The sequence below is a fragment of the Diceros bicornis genome, chromosome 21 (assembly GCF_020826845.1).
Source record: "Diceros bicornis minor isolate mBicDic1 chromosome 21, mDicBic1.mat.cur, whole genome shotgun sequence".
Classification (NCBI taxonomy): domain Eukaryota; kingdom Metazoa; phylum Chordata; class Mammalia; order Perissodactyla; family Rhinocerotidae; genus Diceros; species Diceros bicornis.
In genome coordinates this window covers 18,823,970-18,845,102 of record NC_080760.1, presented here as the reverse complement: position 1 = coordinate 18,845,102, position 21,133 = coordinate 18,823,970, and the positions used below count along the sequence as shown (strand labels likewise).

Sequence of the window (21,133 nt, the reverse complement as noted above, 5' to 3'; positions counted from 1 at the left end):
TTAAAAAAATATGGAGAAGTAGCATAAAACAAATTTGATGTACTTTATCTCTAACGTTTGAGTACATAGGATGTGCCATGAACTAATTCTCTCTTTTGCTTTCTCCCTGCTTTCCCTCGCCCCCCCCTCCACATACACACACACGTATTATCTTATTTAAATGTCACAACTCTTTTTATTATTATATCCTAATTTTTGAGATGCATCGAAACCTACATTTTCACCAGATGCCAAGTGGCCAGGTGTTAAATCAGTGTTCCTCCAAGGTCAGAGTCACATATTACCAATCATGGTGTGATAACCTTCTGGGATACAAGAATAAATATAATTTTATTTTAAAAAGTAATTTTTTAAAATTAGCAATCAAATATTAAGTGTTTGACATCATAATGCAGGAATGATAATTTCTGTACATGTCAGCTGTTAATTTGCCCCTGATAATTATACTTCATATTTTTAAAATTATAGCTAGATATGCACTATAAGGATCATTTTCCACAAGCTTAAATCTCTAGATTTAAAACTATAAGGAATTTTCATCTTAAAGCAATTTATGAAGCTGTTTTGAAGTTTGTTGAGAAGAAAATGTGTTTTGAGTCCGCAGTTTTCTTGCCATACCCCTTCATGTTTTTATGGCTATTGTGCCAGATTTTGGAACTCCCCTGTCATGAAATTTTGAAAGGGCAAAGTTAACATCCTGCTTTTAATTTTTCTTGTCAAGATATTAAGAATTCCCTACTAGGATTTTCTCTTAAAAGATTCATAGCCCAAATCATTAATTAAAAATTGTCAGTTCTTAAAAGTTTTGTTTAGTGATATACTAGTATACTGAACAACCTTCTACAAAGGTTAGAATTATGATATAACCTAATTTCTATCAATCTACCTCATATTTTTATAAATATTTGTTTGCTCAGAAAGGATATATTCTTCCTAAATTTATCTAGTTAAAGCACTCTCAATGTTCATATTAACTGTCAGTCTGTTTCCCTGTTTAATTATTTGAAAGTTCTTAAGTTTGTATCTAAATTTGACTTTCACAGTCATCACTAATAATTATTGCATTTTATTCTTGCAACACAATGTGTACGTTCATAGTTAAGTTGTCCAGTAAAATTTCACCATATAAAGCAATAAGATTTTTACTCTAAATTATGAATTATGCCTAGAATGCCTACCTATGTTTATTTTAAAATGAATATTCAGATATTTATATGACATACATTATATTGATGTAGAAATTATGGTAACTTGTATGATCACATGGTCCTTAATCAAGCACAAGTGCAGAGTACTAAAAATGTCATTGAAGCAGTCATTTGCTTATTTGGCTTCCTAAAGGTCAAGGCCAAAGCTGAAGCTGATTGTGGCTGAATAACTGAGGCTAAGCCAAACTTCAGTGAATCCCTATTGTATGTTTGGGAAAACTTAGTTGTAGGGAGATGATGTAACTTACATGAAACTATACAGGTAATAAGTGATGGAAGTGGAATTTGGACCAGGTAGCTTGAACTTCTCTTTTGCGTTTTTAAATTGTGACTGACTTGAAAAATAGTTGGTTTTGGCATTATCCCCTGCATACACACAGATTTCTCCATTCTGTCCCTCCTCTTCCCACCTTTTTTCAAGAAAAGGTAGGATAGAAAAGAGGTTGCCATTTCCTTTTCACTGAAATTACTATTTTAAAGACTACTTTAGATTATAACTTGCTAGAAAATAAAGTGTTGAGTCTTTGAAGATTTTTTTCTTTTTATTGAGACTGCAATGAATAAGCTCTCAGGGAAATGAAACTGCTAAATTATCCTATGTTGATTTAAATTGCCTTTAATTTAATCATGCTTGAACATATTTATGATACACAGTGATAATTGGAGAATTGCTCTATCAGAAATAAAATGGAATTTAAGATGTAAAATTTAAGCTTAAAGGGTAAGATACTAAGAGAGCAACAGGTCCAAAAATGGAGGAACTTCCTGATTCTTAAAATTTTGCATAATTTTATAGATTATCTTGAAATTTAATAAAAAACTCAGTTATAATTATTATTTAAAATTTTATTGCCAGTAACAAGAGGAGCCCTGAAAACTCCCCTAAATTTCCAGGAGAAAGGAAATATTTGATATTTACAAAAATCTCCTATAGATAGATAAGACTTGTTTGTTTCTCTTTTAAAAAGAACCAAAAACCCCCAGATATTTTGTACTTGAAAGTTGTATTGAGATAATTTTAGATTATTGTGTAGTTGTAAGAAATAATTCAGAGAAATCCTGTGTATCCTTCACACACTTTGCCCCAGTGGTACCATTCTTATAAAACAATATCACGACCAGGATATTGGCATTGATACGTTATATTGATCTTATTCAAATTTCCCCAGTTTTACTTGTTTTTATTGGTCTGTGTGTGTATTTAGTTATATGCCATTTTATGCCTGTAGGTTCACGTATCCACTATCACAGTCAAGGTACTGAACAATTCCATTACAACAAAGATCTCTCATGTTGCTCTTTTATAAATACATCCACCTCTCTCCCTCCCTGTCCCCTCCCCCACCCCATCCCTAACCCTGGCAACCGCTAATCTGTTTTCCATTTCTAAAATTTTGTTATTTCAAAAATGTTATTTAAATGGAATTGTACACTATGTAACTTTTCGAGATTGACTTTTTTCACTCAGCATAATTCCCCAGAGATTCATCCAAGTTGTTAAGTAGTTTTTGTTGTTGAGTAGTATTCTGTGGTATATAATGCACCATAGTTTAACCATTCACTTGTCAAAGGACATCTGGGCTGTTTCCAGTTTTGGGCTATTACAAATAATGCTGCCATAAACATATGTGTACAGGTTTTTGTGTGAACATAAGTTTTCATTTCTCTAGGCTAAATGCCCAAGAGTGCACAGAATTTAAGTCAGAAATTTTTAAAGTGCCAAAAACATTAACTCAGAGAATAGGTGTTAGGGCTAGTCACAAATCTACTCTTCTTAGTCTTTTATCTGAAGCAAAAAAACAAACTTCTAATTGAAAAATTCAAGTTTGTGTACTTTTTTGGTAGGAGATTGGTACCAAAGACCACTTTTACCATGCATCTTAGAAACAAAAATATGAGAATTTATGTATAAACACGAGATAATCACAAAATTTATGAATTGGCACAGTTTGCCATTAACTGACAGGTATAATTGATCCATATAGTCATTATATTTTTAAATAGGTAGTTTTTTTTATCTTTCTGATTTTAAAAGTGACAAGTAATTGTAAAAATCAGAAATGTATAAATATATAAGAAGAAAATTAAAACTCTAATACCAGGAGAACTACTTTTAAGGTTTTTGGTTTTTGGTGTATTTCCTTCTAGGTTTTTGGTGTATTTCCTTCTAGTCTTTTCTATGTGCATACAATACTAATTTAATAGAATTTTTATAAAATTGGGATTAGGCTATATGTACAGTTTGGTATCCTAGTTGAAAGTTAAAAGTTGAACTTAAAAAAGATTTTTTAGCCATTTATATGTCATTTTTTTCCCCATTTTTATATTGGTGAGATACTGTTAGGGTTTATGACTCTTAGCCCAGGCATAAATAGAAAACTTTCAGGAATAGCATTTAAGATGAATAATTTTTTTACTTAATGAATATCTCTTGTTTTACATCACATTTTAAATCGTTTTTCTCGTTCTTTCAAGATATGCTGTGATAGCATTTGGATGTGCTAGCTGTCCAAAATTAACTTGTGGGCGAGAAGGCTGTGGAACAGAGTTTTGCTACCACTGTAAACAGATTTGGCACCCCAATCAGACTTGTGATGCTGCTCGACAAGAGAGAGCCCAGAGTTTACGTCTGAGGACTATACGTTCTTCATCCATTAGTTATAGTCAAGAGTCTGGAGCAGCAGGTATTTATGTTGAACTTTTTCTAATAAAATATTTGACAGATACAGAACACTAATTACTTTAGTAAAAATACAGTATTCAGTTCTGTTATCACCTGTTCTCCCTTCAATTTTCAAAAGTGTTTTATGTGTTAGCATTTCTGTCCCAGAAGCGCTCATTCTTTTCTGTGGAAGAAAATGGTATTGAGATCGGAAAGATTTTATTTAAAAAAAAAAAAAAAAAGGAAAAAGGAAGTGTCATGATGATTTATATAACTGATTGCTGAAGAAGGTCCAAAACTGTTGTTTATAAAGGTATTTTATGCAAAGCTTAGGAAATATTTTTAATAAAATATTAGTTTTAAATATATTACCTTTAGGTTATTTCTAATTGTGTAACTATCACAAAGTTACAGATTTAAAACAATACAGTTGGCCTTCGGTATCCGTAGATTCCATATGCGAAGATGCAGAGGGCCAACTAAGGGACTTGAGCATCAGGGATTTTGGTATCCAAGCATACCTCGAGAAGGCTGTATTTATTTTTGGAATCCTTTTCATTACATGTTCTGTGAAATACGTTTTTTATTTACAGATGTCTCATCCAATTCCAGGATTAAGGATTCAAAATCATATCTTAGTGGGGATGCTAAGAACTTTGTGTCCTTTGACACAAACTAAGACCTTTGGCTAGGAATTTAAAAATCTGTGCATGAGCAATGTATGCATCTCATAAATCTCAAAAATTAAAAAAAAAATTTATGAACATCTTAATGTTCTTTGAATAAAAATTCAAAAAATTAATATTTCACATTCATAGAATTTTCATTATTTATTGGAATTGTAATCATTTTTAGAAAAACACTCACTTTCTCAGTGATCGTAAAAGGGGAAAAACTTGGAAAATACAGGAATTTATCAAGAAAATAATTTATATTCCTGCCAGCAGTGTGTTGAGATAGTCTTGTACTTTATGCTACTAGAAAAAAAGTCTTATTCAACATTTAAAGTTGAATTTAAAGTTAAACATTAAAATTAAATAAACTTTAAATTCAACATTTAGTACCTTATATAATGTACATAGATTTTCATGCTTGTTTGCTGATTGGCTTATTTCTGTTTCCTTTTCTGAAGATTTGGGGTGATACTCAAAAGTGTTAATAATAATTTATAGGTATAGGTCCAGAAGCAATTCAAAGAGGACCTGAATATACCTAAACTGTCCCTTGTTGAGTCAGTTGTAGCCACTGAGTGGTCTACTTGGAGATGATATCCCTCTTCTCTAAGTGGGGTGATGGGTACACAGGACATAGACATATAGAGTAAGAGAATGGCCTCTGGAATCAGACCCTTGGATTCGAATGCCAGCTTCTCCACTTATTCTCTGTGTCACCATGAGCAAGTTACTTGCCTCATCTATAAAATGAAGATAGTAAGAATATTTAATGTCCATAAAGTTGAAACATTCCTGGCTCATAGTAAGTGCTCTGGTTTTATGAGGTAGGAAAACTGAGAAACCACAGTCATCTGCTAGAGATTTACATGTGTCTGGACCATCGTTAAAAAAAAAATGACTGAGAGATGGCTTTTGTTATTAATTTTAAAATTATGATTTGGTTATCCAAATGAATGTTGGCTTTCCTCACAGTAGTCACCATGGGAGATTTATGTTTATTTCAGCAGTGCTACCCTAGAATGCCTTATTGGCTATAACCTTTAGATCCTGATACATTCACCTAAATTATCCCCTTAATGTCAGTTTGATTTCTGGGATGACCAAAGACTCCATTGGCGTTAAGTCTAACAACTAGAGTATCATACCAAGTTGTATCACTGGTTTGGGATGGATCCAAAGTGAGATGTGGCTATCTGATCATGAGAGTGATATTTTTTTTTATATAAAGCAGCTTTGAAAGTATTTATGAAAGAAAAACTTCCCAAATGATTTGAGCCAAATAGCATTGTTGGAATAAATATAGCTTCCCATGGTGATTATTTTTAAAAAGTAACTTTATTTGGAATTTCTCCACATTTGTTTAAAAATCTTGTCTCATAGTTCTGAAAATTTTATGTGCATTTTTACCTACAGTGTTCTAGAAATCAAAGCTCTCCAAACAGATGTTTGTGATAGTTTCTTTTGATGTAATCTATAGAAAATTAAAAACTTGACGTTGGCTTCTCACTAACTTACGGAAAGAAAAGAGGAAAGGAAACTACCATCTAAAATGGCTTTATTAATTCCTGTTATTCCAGATATCTCGGTATTTTTGGTCTCCCATTGTCGTAATACATTGAAAAATTGGCTGTACTTTTAATAATAATGGCTTGGTATAATAATAATTAGTTGGCTATTTCTTATAGCTACTAGGGAATTTATGCACTTGGAGTTACATTTTAAATGAACCACATACTTTTCATTTTCGTTATCATATTTTCCCCTTTGATAAAAATATATTTAATTGGCTCCCAATCCCCTCGTCTATCTGCTACTACTACCACCTCAAGAGATAACTGCTGTTAATATTTTGTTGTAAGTCCTTACAGGTGATATGGCGGAGGTGGGGAAGTTTTAAAACAAATTTTGAGAACATGGTGTTTTGTAACATGTTTTTTTTTTCTTAATATGACAATAGCCCATATTTTAATAGTAAATAGAAATGTAGTAATGAAAAAAGACAGACCTTTGCCAAACAGTTTAAATAGGAATGGGAAGCCTTTTTTTTTTTTAATATAAAGGAGGTGTAGATTAATTGATGCTTGGGGATAGAGCATCAATTGACTGTCTAATCAGTAAAACAATTTTATTTAGGATTTTTGCATTTTGAGAGAAATATATAATGTGCACAGTAAATTTTTTTTCTAATTTGTTGTTTTAAGAAAAGAGACAAAGCAGACAAAACAGCCTTTTGTAGATAAATTAGTATACAGAGAGTGAAAACATGCAGGGACAGATATATAAAGAGACATATCAAAAATACATTGCTTATGGTGTTAATTCTCTAACATGTAATCTTAGCATATTAAAAGCCTAGTTTGTGTTTAAGAATAAATGGGGATGTCATCTTTTCAGTTTGTTCTGAAGATTGCATGTATCCAACCAAGAGCCTGAGTCTCTTTACTCCTATCTCTAATTGAGGTATTTATTACTTGAGTATACTCTGAAATGAGGAAGTTTATCAATTAGTATGCCACTTCAGCAGATAGTATTAGCATTTCTTTAATTTGATGTACTAGATGTTATATTAGCTATAAAAGCCACCTTTTTTTCATTCATGCCTCCATGTTAAAAAATTTTTAATGCAGACTTTATGTTTTTGGATCATTTTTAAATCATGACTTATGGATATTTTTAATTTTTATATTCTAGTAATTATCATTTGTCTTGGTTTGGCTGCATAGAGTTATCGCTTTGCTCAAAGTTGCTTGAATCATTAAAATACTAATTGTGAGCATTGACCAGTTCTTAAGTTAAAAAACAGCTTTGGCCCTAAAAGAAGCACTAAGGAAACCTGAATTCACTGATAAAGCACAGGTAAAATTTGACCATAAAATTTGTAGAAAGGAAAATAGAATATTGCTTAATGCTTATCATGTAAGAAGTTGGAACAAATACTTGAATTCAGTGGCTAACACTGCATATCTTTTTTTGTGTCTGTGTAGTTAGAAAATATAGCTGGCTACTAGTAACAGTAAAATAATTACTGGTTGCTATTTAAATAGATGCCGAAGTTCAAAATAGTTGTATAGTTTGAGATAATTCTTATTCTGTATCAGTGATTCCTAAAGTTATATACCACTTGATTTTAACTTGGCACCTTTGTGCATTGTAACCATGTTACTATACAAGAAGCATTCAACAATAGCATTTGAATAAATGAATAAAAAGGACAAAGATAACTAATTAAAAAGTCATGAGCATAACCAACAAATGGTTGCTTTAATTCTGAAACTATTTTCCATTGTTTGAGTGTTTATAACCACATAACCCTTCCTTAACCTCTTACCTCCTGCCTTTTATTCTGGATACTGATTCTTTGCAAGACCCATCTGTCTATTATATGAACTAAGGTATGAGGAAAAGGCTGCTTTTCTAAAGATGTCTGTATTGTTATTTTTATAGTGCTTATAGTTGATGTTACTTAGAAAAGTAAACTCATAGTGCTTTGTATATAGTGCTTCAGATTAATATCAAATTGTCACTTCCTATTAGTGTTCATTCACTAAAGGAATAGTATATAGAGTATCTACATTTTAATTAAGTGGAGATGGTTAGGAAAGTTCTAGAACATGAAATGCCATTCTGAGAAGACAGCTAAGGGTTGAGACAAAAACAAACCTTACGTAGTTCACAATTTACCTGGGACTGTCCTTGGTTCTCCTTTCTCTTTTTATTATTTTGTTATTCTTTGTTCTCATTTTTGCTTCTGTGTTTGAAAAATGTTTACAATTTGAAAACTTAATGTAAAATGTTTCTTTTCTCAGAAGGGAAGAAGAAATGCTTTATATACTAAAAATAGCAGGCTAAAGCTATCAGTTAACAAACTATACATGTTAAGATTTTTTGGCAGTGCCACGATTGATTATCTACTAGAAATTGTTATTTTTAGACCATTTTTATATACTGAACAGGTCTTTCTGTTTTCCTAATAGCTGATGATATAAAGCCATGTCCACGATGTGCTGCTTATATAATAAAGATGAATGATGGGAGCTGTAATCACATGACATGTGCTGTCTGTGGTTGTGAGTTTTGCTGGTTGTGTATGAAAGAAATCTCAGATTTACATTATCTAAGGTAAGCTTATAGAAGGAGCTATTTATATCTAAATATAATTTTATAAGGCAAAAGAACTTTTTTCGGAAAAAGTATTATCCTAAACATTTTTAAACTTGGGATTTATAAGATACTTAAAGGATCTGTTTTATTCTAGTAACATAAATTTTAACAGATCCAAATTATTGCACTAGTCATTTGGGATTAATAACTAGTCAAAAATAAGAAATGGAAATTTCTTCTTTTTTTCTTAAACTAGAGAGCTAGTATTTAATACCCCGTATAATTATGCTAGGTCATAAATATTTCCATTCAATTTTCTCGTATATAAATTCCCTCATTTAGGCCACAAGTGAATTTATGATTTAATCAGATAATTGTATGCCTAGAGCGAGGATAAAATAAGCATGTTTTGCATTAATTTCCTCTTCAAAAACTAACCTAAGTTTTTGAGGATAATGGAGGACTAGAGATAAATGTTTAACCTGAATCCCAGTTATAAGTATCTTTTTAATATAATTTATGGTGGTTCTTCCCTTGATTTTTTGGCTTTTAATGAACTCAGAACTCAAAGAAAGGAAAAAAAACCTTATTCCTAAGTATGAGAAGTATTCTTGTATAGTCATTGCTTTAATGTAATGTCATTTGTTGTTGTGATGTTTTGCAGCAGTTACTTTACAGTATAATTTTTTCCATTAGTCCATCAGGATGTACTTTTTGGGGGAAGAAACCTTGGAGCCGAAAGAAGAAAATATTGTGGCAGCTGGGAACACTTGTTGGTGCTCCTGTGGGAATTGCTTTAATAGCTGGGATTGCTATCCCTGCAATGATTATTGGCATTCCTGTATATGTGGGCCGTAAGGTAAAATGCATAATTCCTTGTTAGTTCATATCTTATTCTAAATCTTTAGGTTTCGAATTGATGATTTGTGCTTTGTTTTTGTCTGGTTTTTTTGTTTGTTTATTGCTTTTGAAAGACAGGCGTCATTTTTAGTATCTTCAGGATAAAACAGTTACTATTTTTTTATGACAATAAATTTTCAGTTTGGCAAGCTCGTATGCACATATAAAAAGCAGACTTGCTTCAAAATTATCTGAATCTGAAAACTTCAGTACATTTGCATTATAAACCAACTTTAAAGTATTGAAGGATACACATCTGACATTTTTCTCATGGGTATATCCTTGTAAAGTCAGGTCTGTAAAAAGTTAGTAGCTAAATAACACATGTCCTCAGGCAAAGAATAATTAGCCAGTTCCTGAATTATTTCCAACTTCAGTTCAAAGCTTTTTTTTTTTTTTCTCAGATTACTGCTCTTAGTAATTACACTATTCTGTAGATTATAACAATCTTGTGAAAGTCCAAACACCAATACTTACCACTGGCCAATGAGTGATGAATTATACTTCGTTAGCTAAGCAAATAATTTTTTTGAAAGATTAAAGGGATAATTTATAGTGGCTAAGAAGTCTGCTGCTATTTAAATTAATAGAATCTCAGAATTGAGAAGTAACTTTAGAAATTATCTAATCCCAACCCTGTACCCAAGCAGAACAAAGTATGGGAATTTTAAAAAAGGGAACTCTAACATTTATTGAGCCCTGACTATGTGGTAGGTGTTTACGTACTTTGACTCATTTTAACCTCACAGCAATTTATGTTAGAATATTGAAGTTTAGGAAGGTTTATGTAATTTATCTTCAGTTACACAGAAGCAGAACTAGGATTTAAACCTAGATGGACAAATTCTTTATATAAGATCCCTGGTAAATTTCAGTCTAGCCATTTGGGCACTTCACTGATGGGGAAACCACCAACTCATGAGGTAGCCCATTCTCTTGCCAGGTGGCTGTAATTGTTAGAAAATCCTTCCCTTGAGTCAGAATCTGTTTCCCTTTAAATTGTTTTATTTAGGGGCCAGCCCGGTGGCATAGTGGTTAAGTTCGGCACGCTCCCCTTCAGTGGCCCAGGTTTGTGGGTTCAGATCCCGGGCACAGACCTACACCACTCATCAAGCCATGCTGTGGTGGCAACCCACATACAAAATAGAGGAAGATGGGCATAGATGGTACCTCACCAAAAAAAATAAATAAATAGAAAAGATAAATAAATAAATTGTTTTATTTAGTTCTAGTTCTGACTTCTGGAACCAAACTCAAGGCTGATCCTCTTCCTTATAACATCCAAAATTTTTTTACATTCAACATATATTACTTTTATAATCAGAAAAATAATAATACATCCTATTTTTAAAAAATTAGCATTGGGACCAAGGACAAACACAGATATTTATGAGCCAAATGTTTATTTCAGAAGGTTTTAAGTAACTAAACTTAAATTGTTTAAAGTCCCAAACATAGTAGGTGATTATAATAATTTTTCATGTAGTTGTCCAAAGCAAGATTTTGCTGAAAACAAAACTGTTTCTTCGGACACTTAGAAGGAGAAGGGAAAGAGACTGTTGTACTGCACGCACCTACAAATAATTTATAGAGGAGAGATTATTTACCTCTTTGTTCAAGTCTTAGGTGCAGTTACAAGTCTCCTTTTTCAAATATATACCCAAAGGGTTGCAATTGCAAGTTGATGAATTATTTTTCCATTGAAACTGTGTTCTCTATGGTGTTTAGGGATACAAACCAGCCAAGGAAAACCTATTAAGTTGATCAGATACCTAAAAGCTGAGCCTTTATTTATAGTAACAAATAGAAAATGTGGCACAAAGTAGTAAAACAGAAAAAATTAAGTTGAACCAGAAATAGTGGGATGATATGATCACTGTAATTGAACATTGGTGCTTGAGGAGGCAAAATTTTCTGGAAGATTCCTTTCTCCTGGCAGCCTGCCTTTGCAAGTCTAATTTATCAGTTTTTAGCTTTGGCTTTTTTCTGCTTCATTGCTAAGTTTTCCAGGCATGGGAGTAGGGAGGAGCGGGAATTAGCTATAACACTGAAGGATAATGAAAGGTACCTTGGGAAGGTCTGCCATCTCTGCCTGCATCTCTGCAAACTATTTAGGGAAGTGTAGATGCCCATTCCCTGGGAACATGTAGTCAATGCTGGGAAACAGGAGTTTGACTAGGAAATATAAATGTTCCTTGCCCCACGCATGCTTCGCCCACCGCCCCACCCCAGCTGTTTCACTGTTTAGTATATCACACAAGACTCATTGTGTTTTACAGCCTTCAAAATAACCGCATGATGATAATGGATTATTCTATTAAGCCTCATCTGTAATATTGTTTGTAAGTCAAGTATTTTATAAGACCTGTACACTTTTGAGGCTGTTCTGAATCTGTCTTGAAACAGAGGAGAAAATGTACTTTATTAGCTTTAGCCCTTGCAAACCGTGAGAACAAAGATACTGAGCTATGTCCCAAAGTTCGTATAATATCTCACAAGCCACTTTCATGGTAATATTAAGTTCTATTTATTAACACCTGTACTGTACAAAGATGCTAAGTAGATCTAACTCCTGTCCTCTGGCAGCGTTATTTATTTCCTTTTTTTCTCTTTCTACCCTTTACTTTGAGCTATAAATGAGAGCCTGGCATCCTGAGTCATTTGATAATATTTTTCTTCATAAAAAAGGATCTGAGAAAAAAATTGATTCTATTTAGTGATGTTTGCTTATTAGTACTGCTTTTTAAGGTCATTTAAAAAAAAGATTATGGAAACCTCCTCTGGGAGCCAATTTTTACCATTTAGCAATTCTTATTTAGAAAGGAACCTGTGGAATGCTAAATTTCTTGGAATTAATCCTATTAGTCAAACATCCAACTCATAACTATGTTGAAAATAATATTCTCACTTCCTTCTTCTTTGCTCAAAACATGATTATACTAATCTTGAATAAGATTATTAAGACTACTTTTACTTAAAACTGTTTAAACACAAAGTAAAATCTATTAAATCACTGTCTTATGTAAATAAATTATTATTATTTTTGTGTGTGTGTGAGGAAGATTAGCCCTGAGCTAACATCCTATGCCAATCCTCCTCTTTTTTTTGCTGAGGAAGATTGGCCCTGGGATAACATCCATGGCCTCTACTTTATATGGGATCTTCCTCTACTTTATATGGGATGCCACCACAGCATGGCTTGACAAGTGGTGTGTGCCCGGGATCCGAACCTGCGACCCCTGGGCTGCTGAAGCAGAGCACGCACACTTAACCACTACGCCACTGGGCTGGCCTCCTAAATAAATTATTAATAAAGAGCAAATTGTGTGTAAGAATATGGTTTAAGAACAATAATACATTTACCTTGAATTAGAGCATTGAACTATGAAATTATAAGAAATCTTTTTAGACTTCTAGCAGATGTTGGTCTATTTCATTTGATTAAATATGTAATGTATTTTCTCTTTAATCCCCCACCCCTATTTTTACTTTTAATTCAAGATTCACAATCGATATGAAGGCAAGGATGTTTCAAAGCACAAACGGAATTTGGCCATAGCAGGTGGTGTAACATTGTCTGTAATCGTATCTCCAGTTGTAGCTGCAGTTACTGTAGGTAAGAAAGTGCTTAAAAATACTAATTACCTCAAATTTTATAGAAATTAAGTTTTGTGGAAGGATTTTAGAAAACAAAACATTATATTGTTGAAGATAAGAGAGTTACTTTTTTCTTTATTTAAGAACAACTTAGGCTGACCCTGCAGAAAGCCTCTCATTCAGTAACTATAATTGGTTAAAACTATTATAGACTCAAGAGCCTAGCCTTAGGATAGTTGGTAAATTATTATTGGCTGATAATCCTTTCTCCCCCTAAATATAGTTTAGAGCCCTGGCACTTAAAAAGAAAAAGGTTTACATCTGTTTTTTTTTTTTTTCCTCATATGTGTCACCTTGAAGGCTAGAAGCTTTGAATTTGCTTGTGTCCGTTAACAGCTGGATAAATCCACTTTTGGCAAGGGTTGTAAGAACCCTAGCACTTTTCACCTGTACACCTTCTCTCAAAAAGGCTTTCTAAAACTCATGTTTCTGTGATTTGTTTTTTGGTTATAATGACTAATTTAATTCTTCTTTAGGTATTGGTGTTCCTATTATGTTAGCTTATGTCTATGGCGTTGTTCCAATTTCTCTCTGTCGAAGTGGAGGTTGTGGAGTCTCAGCAGGCAATGGAAAAGGAGTCAGGATTGAATTTGATGATGAAAATGATATAAATGTTGGTGGAACTAACACAGCTGTAGGTAAGTCCTTTAAGCAAAGGAAGAAAATGTGCTTACTAATAGTTTAAGTTGGGAGGAGGCTGTAGATGACATACAAGTCAGAATTCCCATTGTCCTCCTTTTACTAGGCCTAGTAGTGTTCATCCAGAAGTATATCAGTGAAATGAACTGCTGAGGAATGGTGACTGGATGAAAGAGGGTGGGATAGTTCTGGGTACCTAACCTCCAATGGAAATATAATGTCTTAGAAATTCTAGACTTTTAATCTTAAATTTTGCCTAAAACATTACAAATCAGTAAGAAAAGGATATGAAGAGAAATGCAGTTCATAAAAGAATAAATACAGATGACCAATGAGTAGAAAATATTTTCAACCCAATGTTATTCAAAGAAATATGAATTAGAACATTAACTGGAGAAAGAAAAGGCCGTCATAGACTCCCAGTTAATAAACCTTAAAAAATGTGCATGTTCTATTTTCCAGCAATTCTTGTTTTACAGATTTGTCTTAGGGAAATAATTAGGCAGATGTGCAAAGATAGTGTCTACTTTCTTACCTCCCATTCTCTCTTGAACTCATTCCAGTCAGACTTTGGTCCCTATTACTCCAGAATTTCATCTGTACCACTCTACCAAAGTAGAGTCACCAGTGACCTCCATGTTACCAAATATAGTGGTCAATTCTTGGTTTTCATCTTAATATAACAGTACACCTGACATGGTAGACCATGTCTTCCTTCTCGAAACATTTTCTTTACTGCTATTCTGGGAAACCACTTCTCATCTCATTATATCTCCTGGCCACTCCTTCTCAGTCTTCTTTGCTGGTTCGTTTTCCTCTTCTAACCTCTAAATTTTGGAGTTTCCCAGGGCTCAGTTCTCAGACTTCTCTTCTTTATCTCTACACTCACTCCCTAGGTAATCTCATCTATTAAATAATATATAGACTGACTGCTCTTAAGTTTATATCTAGGCTAGAACTCTCCTTTGAACTGCACATTTGTACATCTAACTCTCCTCTTTAATCTGCACTTGAATGTCTAACAAGAATTTCAAGCTTAACTTGAAATATAACCAAACTCTTGACTCTAAAACCTGTTGTTCTCTCAGTCATCCTCTCTTCATTAAGTAGCTTCTCTATTCTTGCTGTTGCTTGGGCCAAAAACCTTCACTTACGATGGTCCCCATTTTCCCTTCTTACCCTACATCTGATCCATCAGCAAATTCTACTGCTTCCTTCAATATGTACCCATAATCCAACCATTTCTCTCCCTCTCCATTGCTATTCCATTAGTCCAAGCTACTGTCCTTTCTTGGACTATTGTAATAGCCTCTTAACTGATCCATCAGCTTCTCAGCTTCCACTCACTGTTCCACAGTGCAGCCATAGTGATACTTCTAAAACATAAGTCAGATCATGTCTCTCTCATGCTCAAAACTCGCCCAGTGCATCTAACTGTATTGCGGGAAAAAAATCCCAAGTCCTTATCATGGCCCATAAGGCCCCACATGATCTGTCCCAAGCTACATCTCTAAACTCATTTCTTGTCATTCTCCTATTTTATACCACCCCTCCGTGATGTTTTCAAGGATGCCAAGCACACTTCCACTTCTAGGCTTTTAAACTTGTAATTCCCTCTGCCTAGAATACTCTTCCCCAGATAATTTCGTGGCTCACTCTTTCATTTCCTTTGAGTCTGTACAAGTGTCACCTTATCAAAGAGGTTCTTCTCTAATCACACTATATGAAATGCACAGGTATGCAAACACTACTGCTTATCACTCTCACTGCCTTTTATTCACTCCCCTTTACTCTGCTTTATTTTTTTCTCATAGCATTTATCACCATATAATTTTATCTGTTGTTCTCCCCAACTAGAATGTAAGCTTCTTGAGAGCAGGATGTTTGTCTCTTTGATTCACTATATCCCCAGTGCTTAGAACACTGTTGGGTATATAATAGGAACTCAAATATTGGAGCAAATAAATGAATCCATCAATCTGAAGCATGTGAAAAGTACTGTAACATTTGAATACAGTGGTATTAGATCTTGTTATAGCTTGTAAACAATTGGAACTGTGGAATATATCTAGAAATCAACTTCTGGCCCATTCTTATTGACCTAGAGAATAGTAAGTTCTTTAAATGACACCCTTATTGAAAACTGTCACACAATTTTCATCCAAAGTCAGTTAAATTTTTCAACAATCAAGTTCTTTATAGAATTCCTAAATCTTCTGGATTTTTTTCTTTTTAAATAGTGACAATTTAAAACTGAGGGCCAGTTCCTAATGCAACTTTACTCTCTGAGATATTGCTTTTTACTCTTATCCCATAGTTATGTGTCTCTGACTCCAGGCATCTTTTTTATTCTGTGTATTTTTTATACTTTATATGATAAAATGTTCTATCTGAAATTTAAGAAGAGGGAAATTAATAATCATACTTATTTAATTTCTTTGAAATATTTGCATTTAGACACAACTTCAGTAGCAGAAGCAAGACACAACCCTAGCATAGGGGAGGGAAGTGTTGGCGGTCTGACTGGCAGTTTGAGTGCAAGTGGAAGCCACATGGATCGAATAGGAGCCATTCGAGACAACCTGAGTGAAACAGCCAGCACCATGGCGCTGGCTGGAGCCAGTATAACGGGGAGTCTGTCGGGAAGTGCCATGGTAAACTGTTTTAACAGGTAAGGAAAATGCGATTTGTTTTGTTTTTGCCTTCTGTTAACTACAAATTATTAATTAGAGGAGGAGAATTTTGAACACAAAGCGTTGCAGTATACCCATGATGCAGTAAAAGCCAAGTCTGAGGCATAACATTCTGCCAGTTTTTTCACTGCACTTGTCAAATTTTATGTTATGAATCAATGCTGGAGCTGCTTCAGTGAACACAGTAAAGGGAGGGCTTACGCCTAAGCTGTACCTCTGGAGGTGGCAACAGCTGGATGTTAGGAAATGAGACATTGGCTGAGGCTTGAGGGAGCAGGTGGAGTCAGGATATCCGGGAATGCATGAACTGAGGTCAGGATAGTCTGCCTGCATCCTTTTGTGTATTAACAGTTATTTCATTCTCACCGAGTCTTACCAACAGCCATATAAATAAATAGGAGAAATGAAAGCATTTTTATCTTCCCTTGTTTCCTCTTTAATTCACTATTCTTTACTTCTGTTTATTAACTTTGTTGTTTTTTTTTTTTTAAGTAGAGGAGAGTACATGAATTAAAAGATAAATTGGTCATATTTATTTTTAGGTAGTTTGCTTTTAAACACAAACTCTTAAGTTATTGTGTTGTATATATTATTATGTCTTTTTTAAAAAGTCAAGTGTTAAATTTATAGAACCATTTTTAATATATAGATGCCCAGGATTTTTTGATTTACTGATCTGTTGTGTAGAATGGTTTTTTAATGTACTTGGATTTTGTGTTTTGCACTGAAACGTGGCATGCAAAGTGCTACATCCTGAGTGAGAATAATGGAGCACATTTAAGTTAAAATCACTTCTGTCCTTTTTGTGTTATTCTGTTACTACTTGACTTGGCAGACAGCTAATTTTTCCCATTTTATTTGGATGGCTGGTACTGTTCAGTGTGCTGCAGTAGAATTTGAATAATCAAATAAAAGGAAACTAAAAAAAAATAATGTTTATAGTTGTTTCTAAAATAGCTTCTTGTTACTAGGGCTCTTAACCGAATTATTTAAAGATACATACTGTAGTAGTGCTGATATTATGCGTAATTATGGCTTTTGTCTGATACCCTCCTCTTTAAGGTTGGAAGTACAAGCAGATGTACAGAAAGAACGGTACAGTCTAAGTGGAGAATCTGGCACAGTCAGCTTGGGAACAGTTAGTGATAATGCCAGCACCAAAGCAATGGCGGGATCCATTCTGAATTCCTACATCCCATTGGACAAGTAAGGAAAGAACTGTTATAAAGTCAGAAGTATTTTTTAAATTAATTTTAAAAGAATCATCCCTATCATTAGGCAAAATTATCATGAATAATGGTTACCAACTATTAGGTTCTCTGGAAAAGAAAATAGTGAGTTGTCCAGGATAGGCAAATCCATAGAGACAGAAAGTAGATTAGTAGTTTCCAGGGACTTGGGGGAAGGAAGAATGGAAACTGACTGCTAATGGGTATGGGTTTCTTTTGGGGACGATGAAAATGTTCTGAAGTTAGGTAGTGATGATGGTTGCACAACTCTGGGAATATACTGAAAACCATTGAATTGTGCACTTTAAACAGGTGAATTTTATGATATGTAAATTATATCTCAAGAAAGCTGTTCTGAAAAAAAAAAATGGAGGAGGTAGGTACCTGAAATAGCATAAGCAACGAATCTAGCTGCTTTTTTTATTTTACTTTTTTAAATTTTAATTTAATTATTATAAAGACAGTCCTCTTATTTCAAGCAGGTTTTTTTTTAGTAGAACGTATCCTGCATTAATTTGTTTTGATAGCTTTTATATAGTCCTTGAATTTTTCACACAGAAACCCCTCCCCCTTTGCTGTTATCTAAATAAAAATAAAAAGGAAGTCAGAAAATTTATTTATATTTGTTACTTTTATGTTCCAGAGAAGGTAACAGTATGGAGGTGCAAGTAGATATTGAATCAAAGCCATCCAAATTCAGGCACAACAGTGGAAGCAGTAGTGTGGAGGATGGCAGTGCCACCCGAAGTCATCCTGCTGGTTCATCCAGTGGCGTGCCTGAAGGTAAATCCAGTGCCACCAAGTGGTCCAAAGAAGCAACAGCAGGAAAGAAATCAAAAAGTGGTAAACTGAGAAAAAAGAGTAACATGAAGATAAATGAGACCAGAGAGGACATGGATGCACAGTTGTTAGAACAACAAAGCACAAACTCAAGTGAATTTGAGGCTCCATCCCTCAGTGACAGTATGCCATCTGTAGCAGATTCCCACTCTAGTCATTTTTCTGAATTTAGTTGTTCTGACCTAGAAAGCATGAAAACTTCTTGTAGTCATGGTTCCAATGATTATCATGCCCGCTTTGCTACTGTTAACATTCTTCCTGAGGTAGAAAATGACCGTCTGGAAAATTCCCCACATCAGTGTAGCATTTCTGTGCTTACCAAAACTGCTTCATGTTCAGAAGTTCCACAGTTGAATCATATTGCTGAAGAACATGGTAACCATGGAATAAAACCCAATGTTGATTTATATTTTGGTGATGCACTAAAAGAAACAAATAACAACCACTCACATCAGACAATGGAATTAAAAGTTGCAATTCAGACTGAAATTTAGACCTATAAATGCTGCAAAATAATTACCACTGAACAACCTTGTTTGGAGCTGGTTGAACTACATGTGACTACTTTAAGTTTCAAGTTACCAGCAAATGCCGGGTTATCTAATCATAATGCAGATACATTTTCTATGTTCAGCAAAGCATTGTGTTTCTTGTGGATCTTAATTACCAAACTATGAAATGAAGGCTTTAAAACTGCGTTATTATAACCACAATAATTCTTAAGAGAATATGTTTTGTGTGTTTGCCACAAAACATTGCTTGAAGCACACACTTATGTATTTAGATAGATATTTGGCTTAACTTATAATCAATATAAAATACTAAAGCAGTTCTACAGCAGTCTTATAAAGAAAACTTGAGGCTTAGGGATAAGTGGTTAGTGATATTTTATTGAAACCACTAAGGGATACTGTTTAAAGAACCTTACAGGTTACTCTCAGTATATGATACTCTTTGTAACATTTCTATTCATAATTTATACCCATAATTGGGTATAAATTTCATTTTTTTCTTCATATGCAATGTGGATATATAAAGCTTAATGCAGCCCATTTGCTACCATTTGGATACTTAGACTAAGACTGAGCAAGATTGTGGCAGTTTTTGCACAACTTTGAAATAGAAATATCTGGTACTCTATGAATCTTATATATTGTTGATGCCAACTTAGAAGAATAGTGTAAAGGTAGGTAATTAAGTATACTGACAGCACCAAATAAGATATATAAAACTGCAAAATAAAATTCCATTAGTTTATAAGTATTACAAAAAAGTCACCTTTCACTAAGGGGAAGTTTGCACCCCATTGATTCTTGGTGCCTTGGGAATAGACTGGATTTTAAGGGCTTAGTTTGAGAATTTTGCTGTATTGTTTTCCATAATGTCCTCTCTAGCCACCTTGGATTATGTAGAAAAATACAGGATAAACATAAAGATGATCAATAATGACAATGCTGAAAAAGTATTAGCCTACCAAAGACAGACTCAGGCTTTAGTGAATAACTTTACATAACCTCAGTTTTTAAACACATGCATATCTTCTCCAATCATGAAATCAAAGCACAGTGCAGAGTTTGTACCAAGTACTAAGGGAGGGGTCCATGTATGGCTGGCTTTATTTTCTTTTGCTTTTGTTTATGGAAGATGTTCAGCTGACATAAACAGAAGTTGGCCAAAATTCTGCCTGTACTGTTAACTTCCTGTATAAATCACTTAAATAAAACAGGTTAACCTCAATGATAGCAGTTAAAATGTTCCATCTTATGTGTTTCTTTTAAGTATTACCATTATGGTGCTACTGAGCGTTTTCTTTTGATAAAAAGAAAAGTGACATGGGCTGCAGTCTTCCATCACTTTTTTTCACCAGGTCTATTAATATGCTTATAACACTAGTGCCAATTATTTTATTTGATAATGCTTATTATGATATTTGTATATTTGTTTGCATTCCAATTTTGTTCAATAGTGAGTGTGTAAACTGCATACATGAAATAAATGTAAATACTAATGTATCACTGCCTTATGGTTTGTGCACAGGTGTTTTTATAAGAACAGGAATATTCATTTGTCATGTGGTAGTTATTCATAAATATTGCAAGCCGTTAAGATGATTCTCCATTTTGGTCTCAGCCCCAAGGGAAGCATTTGCTGAACTTCTCAACAAAGAATGTTAGAAACTATCCTTTCTTCATCTCTAATACCTGCCTATCCTCCAGAAAGAAGCTGCTTTATTCATCAACATAATTTCACTTTTTTAAAGTAAATTGGTTGGAAAGAAATAGATCTATCATTAAATTGTCAAGAAATAAGTATTATAAATCTTGATATTAACAGAAAAGTAAAAAGATCTTAAAAGACTATTTTATGGGATTCTACTCTGGCAACATTAGCTTATGAAACTAGAGCCATTTAAATTCAAGCTAGTAATTGTAATTAAATACTTGCTATTCTCTTAGCTCTGTAAAATGCGTAGATGGTTTTTCTGTTCTCCTGTTACATAGTTAATACTTCATGAAAATAATCTGTATGA

The 21,133-nt window shown here is 33.6% G+C and overlaps 1 protein-coding gene across 1 annotated transcript in view; it reads left to right on the top strand.

The window, feature by feature from the left end:
• RNF19A (ring finger protein 19A, RBR E3 ubiquitin protein ligase) overlaps positions 1-20,615 on the top strand; it is a 54,876-nt gene extending 34,261 nt beyond the window's left edge. Inside the window, exons 3-10 of the mRNA XM_058564719.1 lie at positions 3,684-3,892; positions 8,519-8,663; positions 9,342-9,504; positions 13,047-13,161; positions 13,679-13,840; positions 16,299-16,512; positions 17,597-17,740; positions 18,407-20,615. Of these exons, the coding sequence (XP_058420702.1) occupies positions 3,684-3,892; positions 8,519-8,663; positions 9,342-9,504; positions 13,047-13,161; positions 13,679-13,840; positions 16,299-16,512; positions 17,597-17,740; positions 18,407-19,097 (1,843 nt within the window). The 3' untranslated portion in view covers positions 19,098-20,615. The remainder of the gene's footprint in view (positions 1-3,683; positions 3,893-8,518; positions 8,664-9,341; positions 9,505-13,046; positions 13,162-13,678; positions 13,841-16,298; positions 16,513-17,596; positions 17,741-18,406) is intronic.
• The last annotated feature ends 518 nt before the right edge of the window (positions 20,616-21,133 follow it).